This window comes from Acanthopagrus latus, chromosome 24, assembly GCF_904848185.1.
Source record: "Acanthopagrus latus isolate v.2019 chromosome 24, fAcaLat1.1, whole genome shotgun sequence".
NCBI classification, from domain to species: Eukaryota; Metazoa; Chordata; class Actinopteri; order Spariformes; family Sparidae; genus Acanthopagrus; species Acanthopagrus latus.
In genome coordinates, this window is record NC_051062.1 from 7,968,689 (window position 1) to 7,986,403 (window position 17,715).

Below are 17,715 nucleotides of genomic sequence, written 5' to 3' on the forward strand. Positions count from 1 at the left end.
ATAGACGGAACCCGGCGGCTCGCCGAGCGCTTTTCTCCCCGTGTAATCTGACAAACATACAGTACTCGGCTCGACTGACGTCCCATTTACACTCGGGCAGAAAAAACAATCTATCTCAGCACGTTTCCTGCGGACAGCGGGCCTCGGAGATGTTAGGTGCAGGAATGATTGCTTTATATTAATATCCTGTGACTGTAATAAGCACTTTCTGAACTCTCCATGCTGCCGTTTTTTTTTCTTTTTTTGTTCCTGAGAAGAAAAATGAGGATGAGGCGATCAGTCAGGAGGCAGGAGAGGAAATGGCTATGTCCACGGACAGAAATAGCCTCTCCATCCCCAGCTGCAGTCTCTATTCTACTAGCAGCATATGTAGCGGAGAAAGATTCAAATGACATAAATCTTTGATAACGACGCTGGATTTTTACTTAAGATTTAAAATGTTCCATCAATTCCGTATCACAAGACTATTAATTGCGACTGTAGCCGTCCAGTATGGAAATGTACTGCGGCAGAATAACATGTGGTATCCAGGATGAAGCGGTTTGCAGCCGGTGACAGACAAATAATGTAACAGCTTCCTTTATCTGCGGAGGATGTCTCAGTGTTGACAGGGAGAATTTGTTCCGGGAGGTTAGATGAAGATAAACGGACGCTCAGTGTGTCTCCGTCCTCAAACATTTGTCCTCAGTAGAGAAATGTTTGTTGTACATTTCGTGTTTTTATAGCAATGACGCCCCTCTTTAATGAGCTCAGATCCAAAAACCCTTTTGTTTATTTACGTTTTTGTTGTTGTCTGCTCTATCCAGCTTGCAAAAAAGAGGAATGTGCTGCCCGCCTTGTTGGCTCACAGGGAAGGTGGATGCATCTGCACAGAGCTCTGTGTGCCGGGATACAACCTGAGAGTCTTTCACAGATGAGTAGCTGCGGGAGGTGTTGTCGGGCTGTAAAATCATTATATCACAAAGGTCTGGAGACAAATGCAGCAAACCGTGATGATGGAAGTGCAACAGCGGTGCTCAGTAACAGATAAGAAATGAAGATAGAGTAACCTCTTTGACGAAAACGCTCCTCTGTTTGGGTTCGATCAAAACTTTTGGTTTATTATTCACCACTCCATAATAAATATAATTTGCAAAATACAGAATTACAATAATGAACAGAACAATCCAAATGACACCTTTATATCATTTCTGGAGCAGACAAAATAAGGTGAAGCTAATGCTAGGCTAATGTAAGCCAGCCAGCTGCAATATTATACACGTCTCAACCTCTCAGTGTTAATTTTAGCTTGCCAATACTGAAGAAACATGTAGTGGTGCTAGCAAGCTAGCAACAACCAAGTCTCAACCACATTCATACTAGCTTGCCAATGACGAGTTTATCAAATATAAAGTAGTACAGTAGAACTAAAACTATAGTAGTGTTATTTGAAATGCTTTTTAAAGCACTGAACATCTTTTAAGTTCACAGTTACAACAGGTTAGCTATTCACAGGTGTATTATAGCCAACATATAATATACAGGTGTAATTTATAATACATACAGTAAATTAACTGGAGATCCAGCTATGCCATTTAATAGATTATCGTCAACTTAATTTAGTGTGTGAGCATGTCAAGTATGCACATTAGCATTAAAAACTAAATACCACAGATGGGCTGTCATCTTTTATATATGTATTATATAGCCTGATGAGATATACTGTCATTATTACCTGATGCATAATTGACATATTATTACCATACTTCCTGAGAAGGGGGGATATGTGTGCACCACCTTATCTCAGTGTAATCAGACGGCTAAATGTTTCAGGAACACCAAAGTTTACAGGAAAAAGGCAGCCAAGTTCAAGGACTACAAACTGAAACCTTAACCAAGGCTGAATTATTGGCTGCAAACAAGAGTCCTTGACACTGTTTGTCAGGTAAATGAGCTCACGTGTTTTCCAGACGATCAGGAAATGGTGTGGACAAAGGTCTGACTTAACACGCACTTCTTACAGATTAAACTTTAGTCATGTGTATTTGCATTTCAGGCGTTGGCACACAGTTTCGGCTAGACAAAACAAAAGTGTCTCACCGCAGCTTTCCTGACATCTTAACTGAGCAAGTTTGCAAATCACAGTAAAGTAAACTCTGGTGCCTGACGGTCATCAGTCACGCAGCAGGCGTCTCGCTTCCTTCCTTGCTGACGATGGCCACGTGGAGCAGCGACCTGGCCTTGGTCAGCCAGCATTCCCGGTAAAAGGTGTTGCGGAAGGCCCTCCTGAACTTGTCACCGGACAGAGTGTACAGAGCCAGGTTAAAGAATGTGTTGAGTCCAGCCAGAGGCCTGGAGATGATGTAGGCCGCGTGCACGATGCGCTCCACCATGCACGGCGCCACGTGCTTCCTTCGAGTTTCTACCCGCAACACGCGCAAGATGTGATAGGGCAGGAAGCACACCACGAACACCACCAGGATCAGCACGGTCACGCGTCGCGCTCGCATCCGACATGGACTGGTTGTGGAGGGCCCCTTAGCTAACTGCTTCACTATCCCCATGTAGCACATGGAGACCACCGCAAGCGGGAGTAGAAATCCGAGTGCGGTGAGCACCCAGCCGTACCACCGCATGTCATCCATGGCTATGGTGCTCGCAAAGTCCAAGCAGTAGGTCTTGTTGTCGCGCTCGTCCAAGGATATCATCGTCAACATTGGGGTGATTTCGGCAGCCGTGATGATCCAGACGGCCGAGCACGCCATCACGCCCCAAAACTTCCGCTGCACCTGTGCTGCCAGCCACGGCTTGACCACGACCACGTAGCGGAAAATGGCGAGACACGTCAGGAAGAGGATGCTCCCATACAGGTTGAAATGAAACCCAAAGCGCACAAAGCGGCACATGAAGTCGCCGAGCATCCACGAGTCCCCGTTGCTGTAGTAGTAGACCAGGAAGGGCATGCTGAGGACGTAGAGGAGGTCGGTCAGCGCCAGGTTCACCATGATGATGCTGCTGCTCTTCCAGGGACGCAGCTGCGTCAGGTAAATGCCGATGGAGGTCACGTTGCCCACCAGGCCCACGACGAAGATGACGCTGTAGGACACGGGCAGGTAATAGCGTTTCATCAGGCGATCCACGTCGGTGCAGTTGTGATATTCTCCGTGGTAGAGGATGCTAGCCATGGCTGAGCCCTGCTGAGTGTGAAAAGTAATTAAACTTCAATATCACAGCACATGGACACATTATTTGAAGCCTGGTGGAGAAACATACTGCATGCAATTTAACTTTAACATTCTCCAGGAAGTAGGTGAATGCTAACGTTAGCGAGTGGGTTATCAATTAAAAAAAAAAAAAAAAAAAAGCTTGTATCAATTACAGATTTATTTAATGCTTTTAAAAAAGAAAATTTTTATTGAAAAGTTTTATTGTCACTTAGCAAATCTAATTCCAGTATTTACCCTCCTCAGTGCTCCGTTTTGGTCTCCACCAACCACCAACTATTGCTGGAACCCTAACCTGCCAAATCACCTACAACCAAAAATTAAAGCTGCTGCCATGAAAACAAAACAATGAGCAGTAAAGTGTGTTGAGCCGAGGGTAACTCCTGGGTCAACCGGTTGTTCAAGCTTATCAGTGTGAGTCACTCTTTTTACATAACAATTATCGATTCATTCGGCTTCATCGGATCCAAATCTGCTTAACAATTGGATGCTTTGAGCCAGAGGAAAAAGTCTGTTCCTGCAAATTCCTTTAATTCCCCTATTAATAAGAGCAGTATATGCTGTCGGTTGAGCTAAAAATAAGCTTGGGGCAGATCATCGTTTCCGTTTCCCTGAGCTGTCATATCAATGTCGTCGGCAATTACTGCTCGAGGACGGACGGAGACGAGGGAGCGCGGGATGAACCCAGAGGCGAGCAGACGATGGCAGAACACAAACAATCAGGCGAACTCAGCGGGGAAAGAAGCAAACAAACTCTTCTTCACTCCTCTCAGCAGCCGGGCGTCTGAGAGCCCCTCAGGATGTGACAGCGCCTATAGCATCCCGGCTTTATGGCAGCTCCCTGTAAACGCAGTCAGAGCAATCTGCTCTCATTATGGATGTGATGAGACGCACAAGGTGTCATTTTACTATATTGCTGTACACTAAGACTTCTAAAGTCTTGTACTCATTAAAATGATTATATTTAGAGTTACAAACTATCAAAAGAGCTCATCTCATCTAGTTGAGCGTTCTAATCCCTCGTAAAGTTAGTTTGAAAAAGAGACTTTTTCCACTTACTTATGGTGACAGCGTCCTCATCAGCGCTCACTCCAAGCATTCAGCCGACTCATCTCTCGTTTTCACATCCATTCCTCCGCCACTCCTCCTCCTCCTCCTCCTCCCACTCTCTCCTCATACCTTCCAGTCATCCTCACCCGGAGGGGAACTCCAGCATACCTGAGTCTGAAAGCCCACTTGTTGTGTGCTTCTCCTTCAGCCATGTGCACCAACTTCCTGGTGTCATGCTTGAGCTGATAAAGCTCAAGGGTCGATGTATTTACACAGATCAGGTTTCAGGTGAATACCCCCCCTCCCCTCCCCGAGAGGAAGACGAGGCAGGTCAGGCGACGCGCCGATTGCTTTTCTCGATAAATTAAAACTATCCAGTGTCGCTTTTTGTTTGGAAAAATAAACTCAGGAGTTTTTTTTTCTATCAAGGTCTTTGTTACTCCTTCAAACAGGCGTGTGATTACCTCAGTGTGACACTGCCGAGCTAAATATGGCGCAGACACAGACCTCGATTTCTGATTAAAGTAATCACGCCGTTTAGAAGAATGTAGAAATGAACACTTAAGGAACACTGTCATCTGTGTGAGCTCTGTTTTTTTGTTTTTTTTCCTCCCCAGACCTCATACCTATGATCCGGTTCCACACCATCAAACAATGAAAGTGTGAGAAGCGTGTGAATCAAGACTTAAAAATACCTTTCACTGATATTTCATCAATTATTAACACTAAGGCTGGTGAGCATGTTGTGCAAGATATCAGCGCCGACATGCTTCAGTGATAAACATGTATTCGTCGTGTTTACAACGCCGGGGTTGCAAGCTGCTCCGCGGTCTGGTGGTCAACGACAACAGATCCTTCTGGATCTTTAGCCAAATATCCAGATTTGTCAGCACCTCTGGCCTCGCTGCTGGTTGAGAAACAACAGTACGGTGGAAGCTAATCTACTTCGAAATCCCAAAAGTTAAGAGCTGTGATCTTCCTAAGCTCGTGCTGTTTCTTCCTCCAGGAGCTCCGGGCTCTGCCCCCCCCGGCCGTCTCCCACCAAGCTTTCAACTCTGTCGGTGCTTGTAGCTGAACCGATTGATCAGCCTCTTCCTGCAGCTTCACTTCACTTCACTTCACTTGATGTTTCAGCCACACCAGAGTGCTACAACTTCTCTCAGCGCGTCGAGAGCGCTGGTACATTTTCCCCTTTTGAATATTTCGCCCCGGTAGTTTTACACTTCCTCGCATCAGCACGTGTAACACTTCTTTTGGATCGAGTCTCGGCATCAACCGTCGCGGCTTTCATCCTCAGTCCCACATGGCAGAAACGATACCTCATCATTTGAGTTAGTTGTTTCTTGCTCCTACTTCAGCCCGAGCGTTAACTTCAAGCGTTAATGAACATAATGACATGTCTTCTGTTTCCTTTATAGCTGCAGTGCAAAAGGTGCAAACCATTCAGATTATTGATTTACGTGCAGTGTAAAATCTCCTGTTTCCATTATCGTGGCAGCTTCCCCTGCGCATGTTTGTTGCTTCCACATCCTGAAGTCGGTGGCCCCCGCGGTCATGTTGACACAGACGAGAATGTGTGACGCGTGTTTGAAGATCATTACACCTCACCCACCGTTAACCCAGTTCCACTTCCGTGTTTACCTGAAAGCACAAAGAAGCCACAAATATTCATCTTTGTTCGCTCCCCCTCGGCGGCCCTGCAATCTCTGTAATGTCACTTCTCTGTAGATCACACAAGAAGAATCACAAACGGCAAAAGTGGCAGAAGTTTACAAATGTTTATTTTACAAAAGAAGAGCTAGAAATGATGTAAACAGCTTTTTAAAGATCAATCTAAATTGCGGCTTCTTTTTCTTTCCTTTTTTTTTTTAAGTTTTAGTGCTGTGGGTGATGGTGCAGTCTTTGAAGAGGCAGCGGAACAGAGTGTTTATAGTACAGATAAAAATCGTCTGAGTTCAGAGAAAGAGATTAATGTCAAAGATCAACTCGACACACAGAAAACCGAGTGCAGAGGATGAGACGCCTCAGAGGCAGCTCGCTGAGGCAGGAGGCTGTAGTTGGGGGGGGTTAAGAAAGAAAGAAAGAAAGAAAGAAAGAGAAAGAGAAGGAGAGTGGTTCTGTCTACAGTTTGGGCATCCTGGCAGCGTTGAGGCGCATGGACACACAGGAGGAGCCGGCAGCATAGCGCATCTCCCTCAGCATCCCGCTCCACTGCTTCTTATCATCCTCAAACCTAACGAGACCAAGAGGAGAGTCAGATCCCGGGAAAACAAACCCGACGAGACGCCCCGGCGAGAACCTGTAAATCTCGGGCCCCGTAATTTGAGAGGACTTACTGCCAGACGTCGGTGACCTCTGTGGGAGCCACCTCCTTGCTCTCCGTCTGCACCATGGCGAAGCCGCCCACGGCGTACAGGGCGCCGCCGTTGCTCAACAGGTTGACGGAGCTCCTCTCCTGAGGAAACTCCGTGAAGGGCTCCCACCTGAGGAGACAGAGCATTAGGAGAAGGTCGAACGTATGATGGAGAACTCATTATGTGACTGTTGTACCTCGGAACATGTGTCAAATTAAAGTTCTAGTTAGTGGCCGAGGAAACTGAGACGTATGGAGGCCCAAAGAGTTCAATATCAAACATAGAAATAAAACATTACTAATTAACATGTACAACATATACAGGTAATTTGAAATAACAGATGACTTTTTAGAATTGCATAATGTTGCGTTTCATAGTTAGCTTCTGTTAGCTAGAGCAACAAAGACAAAGTTCTTCCTCTTCAGATGCTGGTGCTGTGAATGAACAGTGTACAGTCTGACTAAACTCTCTTTTTAATAATACAGCTGCACATGCTACCTGTCCAGGTAACTAGCTAGCTAGGTGGATTACTAGCCCACTCATCATGAATCTAAGTGCTAAAGGCAGCAGCCAGCTTGTTAGTTGAGGTCAACGCAGCAGACTTTTTATTCTCAAGTGTTTTTTCAGAGAAAGACGCATCATTTAACCATCAAAATAAAAGAGCATCATGGTATCTGACATGAATTACTGTTGAATGGCAAAAGAAGCTGAGTGCTGTGGTCGGTTGTTTAACACTATTCATCAACTGAAAGGTAAAAAAACACATCGAATCAGAATCGTACTTGTTTGATGTGAAGTCATAGGCTTCACATGAAGCGGTGAGGCCTTCCTCATTGACTCCACCGACCACCACGATCTTGCCGTTGTGCACGATGGCTCCGAACATGGACCTGGGCGTCTTCATGGCCGCCAGCTCCCTCCACTCCGACTGCTTGTGGTTGTATGCGAACATCTTGTTGAGGGCTTTGCTGTGGAAAAACATGCAACTGTTACACAAAGCAGCCTTTTTCTCCCCTACATGAAAAATACGCTAAACGCCAGAAGAAGAAGCTTCACATATGGTTTCCTTCTGTATCTGTTCCCCAAAATTAATAGATTTTTCTGTTGTTTCCATTCTCATTTATCTCTTTTCTTTTTTTTGCGGGTTCGATTTAGTTCTTCAGCTCAGTGAATCCTCTCATTGTTTCGCAGCTTTAATTAATTTCCCGTTGTTAATTGCATCGTGTGTCCTTTTTGAAACCTCCGACGAAGGCTTTCACACTCTCTCTCTCTCTTTTTCAGATTCAGCTCGGGAGGAGCACCTGTTTCCTCGTGATTAGCACAGACGGCTGGAAAAAAAAAACACTCACATGCTTGATAAGCTTATTATTAGATACTAGAACTGAATCTCCATGAGAGTTGTGCAGGTCTGTTTCTCTCCGTTTTACTGTAACGTATCAGACGGCGCAGGACTGTGACGCACCGTGCAGCCCTGCAGTCTGCCAGAATGATAGACCACAGGCAGCTGCAGCCCACAGTGTAAGGTCACACACACACACACACACCCTTATTTACTCACTTGTCATCCGTCTTTCCTCCGATGCTGTAGACCAGCCCTTTGTGGGAGACGACAGCGTGGCCGTGGATCTTCAGAGGGAGCTTTTTGGTCTCGCTCCACTTCATCTTGCTGGAGAATTAACATTGGAAAGTTTCAATTACAGGAATTAATAACGGCTGTTTTGTCCCCCCCGAATTTGCCGCCACTTATTTTGTTCCGTGTGTGATTTCCCATGTGGTGCAGGCCAAAATCAGACTGTGCTTGCGATAGGCGAAAAATAAGTTGCATCCTGACTGTAAATCCAAGAAAAGAACTCCATAATCATTGACGAAACAGCCAGAGGCAATTAAGAAGGTGAGATCGCACCGGAACGAGATTAATTATTCTAAAACACCACATATTTCTTTTATTAATTTCTAAAGGAAGCACCTCCGTTTGCACATAAGGTGAGAGATGGATGAGGAAGCTAAAGAAAGGCGAATAATAGCACTAACTCAGCGTCGTAGCACATCACGGTGTCCAGCGACTCGTTGGTCTGGAGGTCCTTTCCAGCCACGGCGAACAGCAGGTTCTCGCTCTCGCCGATGTTGAAGAGGCACCTGGGAGAAGGCATGGGCGGCATGGCAACCCAGTCGGCCGTGAGCGGATCCAACTGTGAGGGAAAGAAATAGGAGCGCACATTAAAACTCTCAGCATCCATTAGCGGTGTGTTTTTATCTCCCCGCGAAGAACGGTACAGTATGGCTTCCACTTATTGATCACGCTGTAAAATAAGAGGTATTTACAGTCTTGTATGACTTCCTTCAGCGTCTGTGTCGTTTAAGCCTGATGGGCAACATGGGAAACATAACCCATCGATTGATCGCGGAAGGATTGAGAAAAAGCTGCAGTCATTCTTGTGGTTGTAAACCCGAAAAAAAAAAAAAAAAAATCACTTTGAATCTCTGTTCCATCTCTGCTTACTTTGTGGTTTGAGTTTTTGAGTAAGGAACTGAACTGAAGTACGCAAAGAGGATACTTCCTGAGGACGGTTTGCAAGCTAAGCGTAGCCAGTTCAAAGAGAATTTTTGACAAACTACCAACGCTGTCTTTTTAAAAACAGCTGGTTTGTTGGGAAATACGCTTTGTTTTCTTGCTGAGAGTCAGATGAGAAGATTGATACCAGCATCAGGACTGGAGGAGCAGGAGGAAACGGCTAGCGTGGCTCCGTCCAAAGTTAAAACTCCTACTTCCAGCACGACTGAAGGTCACCTAACATGATATATCTTGTTTAATCGTGTTAACATCTCTGTTTAATACATTAAAAGTGTAAAAACGACACACTCATGCTAGCTCTTTCCTCATTAGCCTACTCGTATGTGCTTAGCTAAGCAGTTTTACGGGACATAGAAGAGAAGCATTAAATCCTGACTTGCAGAAAAGATTGACACCAAGAATCCCAAAATCTTCCAGAGATTAGATGTGCAAGACAGAAGATGAGGCTTTAAGACAGACTATACCTAATCAGTTGGACAGTTATGGACATTACTCTGCTAACAGCTGGGCTATCCATCTTTTATGAGAGGTTTCGGATCAAAAATGACATTCATGTCTCAAATACTCTTATCGACTCTCTCATTAGTCCACATTCATATTGCAAGTAACTGAGGACTTGAAATGCTTAAAATGCTCAAATTGCTGCATAGAAATTCACCAGAATGCAGAAAGATATGACCATCGTATCCATCTCCTCATCTAACTCTCGGCAAGAAAGTGAATTAAACTTAAATTCCCTTAATGTCAAAGAATTTCTTTAAATAATTCATTTTTCATGCAGCGTTTTCAAAAGAATCTGGTCATATGAGAGAAAAAAAAAAAAACAGGTTACCAAGTAGACGTAACACTGCAGGGGCACGTCTTTGTTTTCCTCATCCACAAACAATCCTCCGATGATGTACAGCTGGTTCCTCTGTGACACCAGGCTGACGTGGTTGCGTGGCACCTGCTCGGACATGGCTGCCAGGAAGCACTCGTTTTCATTGACGTCATACGCCACCGCCGCCGTATCATTGATCATCAGGATGAAGTCGCGTGTGTACATGCCGTGTCTGCGGTTGTCATTCAGAAAGCCGGGGAACGGGCTCTCCTCCTCTTCGCCTTCCTCTCCAGCCCCCTCCTTCCCCTCCTCCTTCTTGGGTTTCTCTGGAAGTTTCCCCTTGTAGGCATCCCTGACGACCTGGATCGTCTTCTGGAGTTCCGGGTCGGCCTTGATGAGCTCATCGGTCTCGACTTTGTCTTTGAAGTACTTCTCTGGCAGCAGACGGAAGCGGATGCAGTTGAAAGCATCCTTCAGGACCTTGACGCGCTCCTTGTCGTAGCGGACCCAGGCCATGACCGCCTCGAACACCAGCTCCTCCTTCTCCACATTCAGCGTGTCGCCACCGATGACGGCGAACAGTTCGTGGGGCGCCAGCTTGAGGAACTCCTCGTCTTTGTAGAGGAACTCGAAGCGGTCGGCGATGTAGTTGCGCGCTGCCACCGCGAGCCTGGGACAGTTGAGCACCAGGCCCATCCTGAAAATGGCCATGCAGTTGCTCAGGGACAGCTTCTTCTGAAGGTAGTTGACGCAGACGGTAAAGACGGAAGGGATCTGGAATCTGTTCGCCACGGCAATTATATCCTGAACGTTGTCGTCGGTGAGGTCGATCTCGGCCGAGTAGAGGTACTGGACGATCATGTCCAGGATGGAGGGGTTGACATCGTCCAGCACCACCTCCTTGGTGTTCGCCACCTCCTTCCCATCCTCTGTGAAGAAGATCTCCCTGAAGTAAGGGCTGCAGGCGGCCATGATCAGCCGGTGGCAGGGGAAGCTGCGGTCGCCCACCTTCAGGGTGCAGTCCACAAACTTGTTCTCATTCAGCAGCTCCTTCAGCCCGTCCTGGAGCAGGGTGCTTTGGAACAGGCGCAGCTCCTCCTTGATGGCGTTGGGGTCCATGGCGTGTCAGGAGGGGAAACGATGGGCGAACGAGGGGGTCTGTGGAGAGAGGAAGGAGACGGTGGCCACAGGTCCTTTTGGCAGTCGGTCCTGGCTAGAAAAGGCAGGGCAGTGAAAAGGTTCCCAGTGTGAAGACCCTGCAATTTAATCCCACCCCCACTCTAAATATAGCTGCATCTGGCCCCCTGCCTGCTTCAGCTCCCGTGGAATCTGACTGGGCCGAATCACAGCGCAGCACAGGCCTCGGCTCGAGCAGCTGCTGTCACAGACTGAAAGAAGCAACTGGCTGCTCGGGCTGGGGGATCTGCCACCATGATTCAGCTCCCAAAGTGTCATGTGGCCGACTAACAGCGGAGACAATGCTGTCAAAGCCCTCGAATTAGCTCGCCTCAGGTCGCACGTACGACTGGAGGGATATTTAGAGCAGCCGCTGTCACACATTAAAAATATTTTCTCTCGACTATTGAAGAGTCACCCCCGCCTTTCACCTTAACTTTACGGATTTAGCGTTTGACTCAGTGAGAGAATGTAGCAAAGGAAACGACCCCTTTCTTCTGCTTTATACTTCCACTCCACTACTTTCCACCTGATGCATCAGAGTCGGACCCAATAATCGACCAGGTTGATGATCAATCAACCTTCAGCATACAGTATACATGCATACAAACATGTCAGTGTATGTAGAATTTCACTTTTCAGTGTACTTTTGATACTCAAGTACATTTAATATCTTTTACGGAAATACAATTAATGTGGGTGACTTTCACTTTTACCAAAGTAATATTCAATTACAATGTCTTTACTTTTACTCAACTATGGGTACAATTTGTTCAACACAGATAACACTTACGAGTGTGTACTTTCTAATTCAGATACAGTGACGAAGCAAACAAGACAGCATCTATAATTATAATCATAGACAATATAATTAGAGTCACTATTATAGATACAAGGGCTGCAACAAATTCTTATTTCCATGATCAAGGTCTCTGATTATTTTTCTTCAATAAAAAGTCCAATTATAAAATCAGTAATAAGAGAAAAATACATATTTCTAAACGTAACTGTCATATGTGGCAGAAAAAGCAGCAATACTCATATTTTTAGGAAACACTGGGTATTTTACATTGAGAAATGAGTCTGTCGACTGTGTTTCAGCTCTAGATCTGACTAAAGTATCTAAAGTCCTGTTAACTCCTTTTATTGCTTTTATTTATATGTTATTTGTAAGTATTTCTCATTTCTGTTGATCGTGTTTTGGCTCTAAATTCTACTAAACTCCATTAAAAAAAACAAAAAGATTTATCTAAAACAGTGACATCAAGTACTTTTATTATGTGTACACTTTTCATCTAATTCTATTAAGTAGGTTTAAGTTCATTTAAAGGGTTTGATTGAATGCAAAGTTTAGAACAAAAAGCCAATATAACCAATTTGTCCCCTTAACATTATCGTATATACAATAATTTGATAAACACACAAGGTTAACGTCGAATTCTGATTTTATTTACTTATAATTTACAGACTCATGTAATAAAAGCTAACCCTAACCCTACATGCAATTAAAATAATTAAAGTCACTGTTTGAAGCATTGTTTTGTTTTTGAGTGTACAGAGAGAATCCACAAATGTTAGTTTTTAAGGTTTAATCTCCTTTTTTGCTTTAATTTCTATAACTGTACTAATTCTAACTGTCTTGTAGCTCATCTGTTTATTCTTACTTTTCCCTAATGCAACGACTCCTAACCTCAATTCAGAATCTCATCTCATCACAGTGTGTCAGTATTTAAGTGAGTTTGAAGGACACAAAAATAAGTGCTAAAAATGGCCCAGACAGGTTTTGGGTGCAGCAGCTGTGTGCAGAGAACAGGTGAGAGCCACACACACACAATCTGCTCCGTCAACCAGTCAGCATGGTTCTCTTTTCCCCCCGTGGGGTGTATTATTGTCCAGCTGTTTAGTTGTGTGTTTGTCAGTGTGTTGGAGTGTGTTGCTCTGCTGCTCAACTTTTTTTCTTGAAACAAAAACACACAAATAGTGAGAGAACAATCACTCGCTGTGTTTCCGACAAGATAAACGGTGCCAATTTTGCTCACAGCCGCACATTTTTAGTACAAAACGTTAACAGCGGCGATTAAAAAGAAGGCCGCTGCCGATGTGTCGGGATCAATAACAGGCCGGCATTGTTAAGTCTCACTTCTGTGGCCTGATAAAGTGAAAGGAGCGTGTGGAGAGCTTGGTAACATTTCTCCCGTGGGCAGCACTAAAGATAGATCAGACTACGCCACTTGTCGAGGAGTGTCTAACATGTAATTCAAGCAGAAGGGGGAGAGCAGATTCTGCGCAAGAAAGCTCTGCTGCTTCCCTCAAGCCACGGTAGGTGAAGAAAGAAAAGTCTCTAAAACATGTTCTGCAAATATGGGCTCAGTTTTGCAGCGTATAAAGGAGGTGTGGAAAAATGACTGGGGTTGACATGATTCAAGCGAGACCGTCCTCAGTCATTTCTTTCAACACTCCCTGTGACTACAGAAAAACTGCAACACCTTCCAATCCAATATCCCAAAATAACATTACATTAATAAAAGTATTGAGTCGGTACTGCTCCTTTAACCTCTCATGATTCAAAAGGCAAACCAGACTGACAGAATTTTAGATGACACAGAAACTGCTGAACCAAGTAGCCATCTTGTTTTTTCGAGCCATGTTTTGATGAATATTGACTGTTTCTGAGAAGCCGAGGTAGCAGCGCCTTAAAGCATACACAGTTTTATTGTCTGTGTCACTCAACACGAGACCATTATTTACAAAATGGACATCATGCTTTCATGAAGAAGATTTAGAGAACTAGAGATTGAGAACATTAACTCATTTTGAAGTTTGGTCATTTTCTCATAAGCTCACATCCAGTCAGACATCTTTCTGAAACCAGTGGGGTTTTATTCAATTAAGCACTTCTGCATTGGCTTCACCTTTCAAACTTGGATGCTCCGACCATATTTTATGCAGTCAAAGGTCATAACATTTGATACTTGATCAAACGTTTAATTTTATCCATCTGTTATTATTACATTTTGGTGTTTTGTTACAGTTTGGCTAACATGCTAGCTTGTGGAGGGAGTCAATCCATGTTTAGCTTCCCAAAACTGACATATTGGTTTGAATTATTTGATGCAGGAAAATAAAGCCTTGATACATCTTTTTTAATGAAAATTATGTTGTCTATTTTATATGATAATAAATCTCAAAAGAAAAGACCATCTTCCCTAAACTCAGGGTCTAAAATTACACCCGCGAATTGCCAAGTTGCAAATCCCGTATTTTCTATTGATAGTTGTCTCTTTATAGTGATGCTAAAGATACATTTGCATCCTAAAAACATATCACTAATAATTTTTTGTCAAATACTACATGAAGTAATTTTATGACCAGTAACAAAAGTACTTCTTGTAGATTTTCGTCGTTTGCAGGATGACCCTGCTTCAGCCTCATTAAAAATAACTTTTATCTAATTTTTCACGCAAATCATTTCCATACAATCCCTCACCATGAATTTTGAAGCCTCTGCAGGTCCTGTGTTAGTTTAGATCACATTTATTAAAAATGTTTGACATCAAACGTTGACCACGTAATAAACAGTACAGTATGGATCTACACAGTCGGCACAGCTGGGTAACATAGTGACATCAGCTCACACAGTATCTTGTTGTGTACACTGACATCAGCTTGTGTTACCCAGTAGAGGGCAGTGTGTGTTTACGTGTGTCTGTCCATCAGTGTCATGTTGGGGGATTATTGCTTGAAACGAACAGAGACAGTTAGTGGCGAAAGAGACACAATGTAAACACAAAACATTTTCATTCTGAAAAAAAACAAAAAACAACAAAACAAAAAACACATTCAAATGCATAAAATTATTCCATGAAGTTACAGAGCATCAGTCAGTTTTATATCAAAACAACACAAACTATTCTAATATTTGATCGATATAGGTGAGGAGAGGCTTCATTTCTGCTGCGTGTTATTGGCTCCTGTGATTATGCACTAATACACCCTACAGTGGAGAAATGAATAGCCGCGCTGTGTCTTTACGCCGTATTGATTGATTGTGGCGCTTAACGATTTTGACATTGACAAGGCACCGGAGTTATTATTGGTCATGTCGAGTGAACAGTCCATTTTTTCACAAGCTTTGCAGCGCTCACAGGCTGAGCGTGAAAAATATTTTTTTTTTTTTTTTTTTTAAAAAGCAATCATTTCTCTCTCGTATGTGTGGGAATCATCAGGGGACTGGACACACACGGAGAGAGTGCTCATGTGTATTTCCTGAGTAAATGGAGTTAGATGCTGATATAAAAAAACAAACAACAGCAATAACGGAGGTATCTGTCAAAGCTACAGCTCTCACTCGCTGTGATTAGAGGATCGTGATTTTACAATAAGTGCTACAGGAGGGGGCACGGAGACAGGAACGGGAATGTAAAGGTGATAAAGAGCATCGGTGCACATGTGTATATGCCTGATGGACTTTACTGTGAGAAATGGCCGGTATTAGCTGCCCCTCCTTGAAGTATCTACAGCAGATGTATGGCAGATGCATTCACTCAGCCCCCTGGAAAGTAAAAGCACATGAGAACGTCAATACTCATACAACATTTGGAAGCAATAAAATTGTAACCGCGTCATTTCTTTAGAGGAAATGGCAGAAAGAAATATAAGAAAACGACAGATTTGCCGTTTGACAGATTAGGTGTGAATGACATGAACGGCATTAATGTGGATGATTCATGAGTGTACCTGTTGATCTGCTGATCACGCACGTCCTCTTGCACTCTTCTTCTGTGTCGAAGCGGTTCTTGTTTCCGTTGCAGCCTCCGTACCAGAACTGGGCGCAGGCGTTGGCCTGCTTGTCGTAGTACCAGCGGATGTTGTAGTCCCGACACGAGCCCTGGTCCAGAACCAAGCCGCAACGAGGGTCCAGAGGAACCGTCTCTGCAGGAAAATATGTCACACGATGGAAAAAATTAAGGTCAGATTCACAAAAAAAACGCTTCACTGTCTTGCTCCCTTTGATGACCTGGCCCCCTAATCCCACCTCAAAGTCCTCTGCTCCGTTCTGAGGCAACATCTGTTCTTCACAGGAAGTAGCAGATTCTATAAAACCATCCACACTGCGTCAAAAATAATTGCTGTCCCTGTTCCTCACCTGCGTGACCTCATTACTGAGCCTGCCAATCACAAAGCACTTAACATAACCCCAGAGCCAGGCTGTCACTGTTCCACCCTCCTAAACTGGAGTCAGTGCAGATACAGGGAATGCTTTTTGGAGAGAGGCGACGTTCAAATAAGAGAGTTTTTCTGTTACTTAAAAGACATGATTGTGATTGTAAATGAATGAATAAAAAATAAATCAAAAATCTATACGTCAGTGATTAACAGTCTTCCTAACTGCCTTGACGCAAGATGGCTAATGTTGGCAATGTTAACGTTTGCTTTATTAAGCAACATTAATAGCTAGGGTTAGCAATATCAACATTCGCTAGTGTTGGCAACATTAACCTTTGTTGGTGTTCGCAAAATTTACGTTTGCCAGCAGCAGTTAACAGCAGCGGTGTTGGGGTGTGAATGCCACATACATTTCGTGGCTGACTGTTATCAAGGAAAGGGAAAGTATAGGTGTAAACACCACTAGTACAGGAGCTTTGGACCGGAACAGGCCGAGGCTAGCTGCTTGGAATGCTAACCTAAGCAGATGTCTCTGCACTACAATACATAGACGTCATAATGACTACATTGTTATTTCTTCACATTCTAGTTTTCTTATGTTACAATTACGACTGACATATTGCATCTTCCATCATTAAAAAATAGTTAACGACAGTGTTCTGACAAATAAGAGCAACTACTGTTTCAACTCTATAATAATCAAGCCTTCTTTGACAATAGCCACAACAGTTCTTTTTCACAACTCTGTGGGCGCCCTCGTAAACACTGCAATAAAACACAAACACGGATACTTTATTTTAATGGAACCTGGAGGTGTGACTCATCTCATTTCTGTAGCCTGAGGAGCGTCTGTGTCATTTACAGGAAACGACTTCACTTGTTGTTCATTTTCCTCTGTTGATGGTGTTTCTCTGTAATTACTATCACTCTGTTTGTTGTGGATGAGTGCACTGTTTTGTGAATGGATATATGGCGCTGTCTTGTCTCTGCATGCACCGGCTAGTAAAGATAATTGAGAACAAAACTCGAATATTAAAAGTATAAGAAAAGACTAGACTGTGTGTACCTTTGGGAAGAGTTGGCTTCGGTGCAGGCACATGCTGTATAGTTACACCTGAGGTGGATATGGTTCTATTTGCAGAAGAAGATGATGAAGACGAGGAGGAGGAGCCCTCTCTGGAAGGAGAGACAGGCTTGACGTCCGGGTTGTGGCGGACGTATGTGTCCCCGCGCTCGGTCGACCAGCTTGTTGTGTCGGTGCTCCCCTGATGTCCTCCTCCGCCCTGATGGGGAAGAACCAGCAGATCACATTAAAACACTTTAATGTTATATAATTATATGACGTGTGTGAATTTGCACTTGTATGCTCCATAC

The 17,715-nt window shown here is 44.0% G+C and overlaps 3 protein-coding genes and 1 long non-coding RNA gene across 18 annotated transcripts in view; 1 reads left to right on the forward strand and 3 right to left on the reverse strand.

Moving 5' to 3' along the window:
• Positions 1 to 1,083: 1,083 nt before the first annotated feature.
• On the reverse strand, positions 1,084 to 4,277 carry LOC119015535 (2-oxoglutarate receptor 1-like). Its single transcript, XM_037091618.1, has 2 exons — positions 4,263 to 4,277; positions 1,084 to 3,176 (listed from the first exon to the last, which is right to left on the reverse strand). The coding sequence occupies exon 2, from the start codon at positions 3,162 to 3,164 to the stop codon at positions 2,157 to 2,159; it is 1,008 nt and encodes a 335-aa protein (XP_036947513.1). The 5' UTR covers positions 3,165 to 3,176; positions 4,263 to 4,277; the 3' UTR covers positions 1,084 to 2,156.
• On the forward strand, positions 3,053 to 3,732 carry LOC119015537. The gene is made up of 2 exons (XR_005073380.1): positions 3,053 to 3,189; positions 3,450 to 3,732. It is a non-coding gene; the product is annotated as an uncharacterized LOC119015537 (long non-coding RNA).
• A 1,735-nt stretch (positions 4,278 to 6,012) lies between the features above and the next one.
• On the reverse strand, positions 6,013 to 15,727 carry LOC119015533 (kelch-like protein 41b). The gene is made up of 7 exons (XM_037091616.1): positions 15,649 to 15,727; positions 10,012 to 11,157; positions 8,639 to 8,796; positions 8,166 to 8,273; positions 7,390 to 7,575; positions 6,590 to 6,736; positions 6,013 to 6,486 (listed from the first exon to the last, which is right to left on the reverse strand). Exons 2-7 carry the CDS (start codon positions 11,116 to 11,118, stop codon positions 6,375 to 6,377), a joined length of 1,818 nt encoding a protein of 605 aa, XP_036947511.1. The 5' UTR covers positions 11,119 to 11,157; positions 15,649 to 15,727; the 3' UTR covers positions 6,013 to 6,374.
• LOC119015531 (collagen alpha-1(XXVIII) chain-like) overlaps positions 8,766 to 17,715 on the reverse strand; it is a 39,894-nt gene continuing 30,944 nt past the window's right edge. For 13 of the 15 annotated variants that reach the window (XM_037091600.1, XM_037091608.1, XM_037091602.1 and 10 more), the window contains 3 exons: positions 17,408 to 17,624; positions 15,913 to 16,107; positions 14,033 to 15,727 (listed from right to left, as the gene is read on the reverse strand). In XM_037091600.1, the coding sequence (XP_036947495.1) occupies positions 15,720 to 15,727; positions 15,913 to 16,107; positions 17,408 to 17,624 (420 nt within the window). In that variant the 3' untranslated portion in view covers positions 14,033 to 15,719. Of the gene's footprint in view, positions 8,797 to 11,138; positions 11,158 to 14,032; positions 15,728 to 15,912; positions 16,108 to 17,407; positions 17,625 to 17,715 lie in introns of those variants that run through there. The other 2 variants (XR_005073378.1, XR_005073379.1) reach the window with 2 other exon arrangements.

Excerpts from the sequence above, each read along its gene's own strand:
- LOC119015535 (XM_037091618.1), bottom strand. The coding sequence starts at position 3,164 with ATGGCTAGCATCCTCTACCACGGAGAATATCACAACTGCACCGACGTG.
- LOC119015533 (XM_037091616.1), bottom strand. The coding sequence starts at position 11,118 with ATGGACCCCAACGCCATCAAGGAGGAGCTGCGCCTGTTCCAAAGCACC. Across the intron at positions 8,274-8,638 it reads GTGATGTGCTACGACGCTGA|CAAGATGAAGTGGAGCGAGA; the intron begins GTTAGTGCTATT and ends TTAATTCTCCAG. Across the intron at positions 7,576-8,165 it reads GGAGGAAAGACGGATGACAA|CAAAGCCCTCAACAAGATGT; the intron begins GTGAGTAAATAA and ends GTTTTTCCACAG.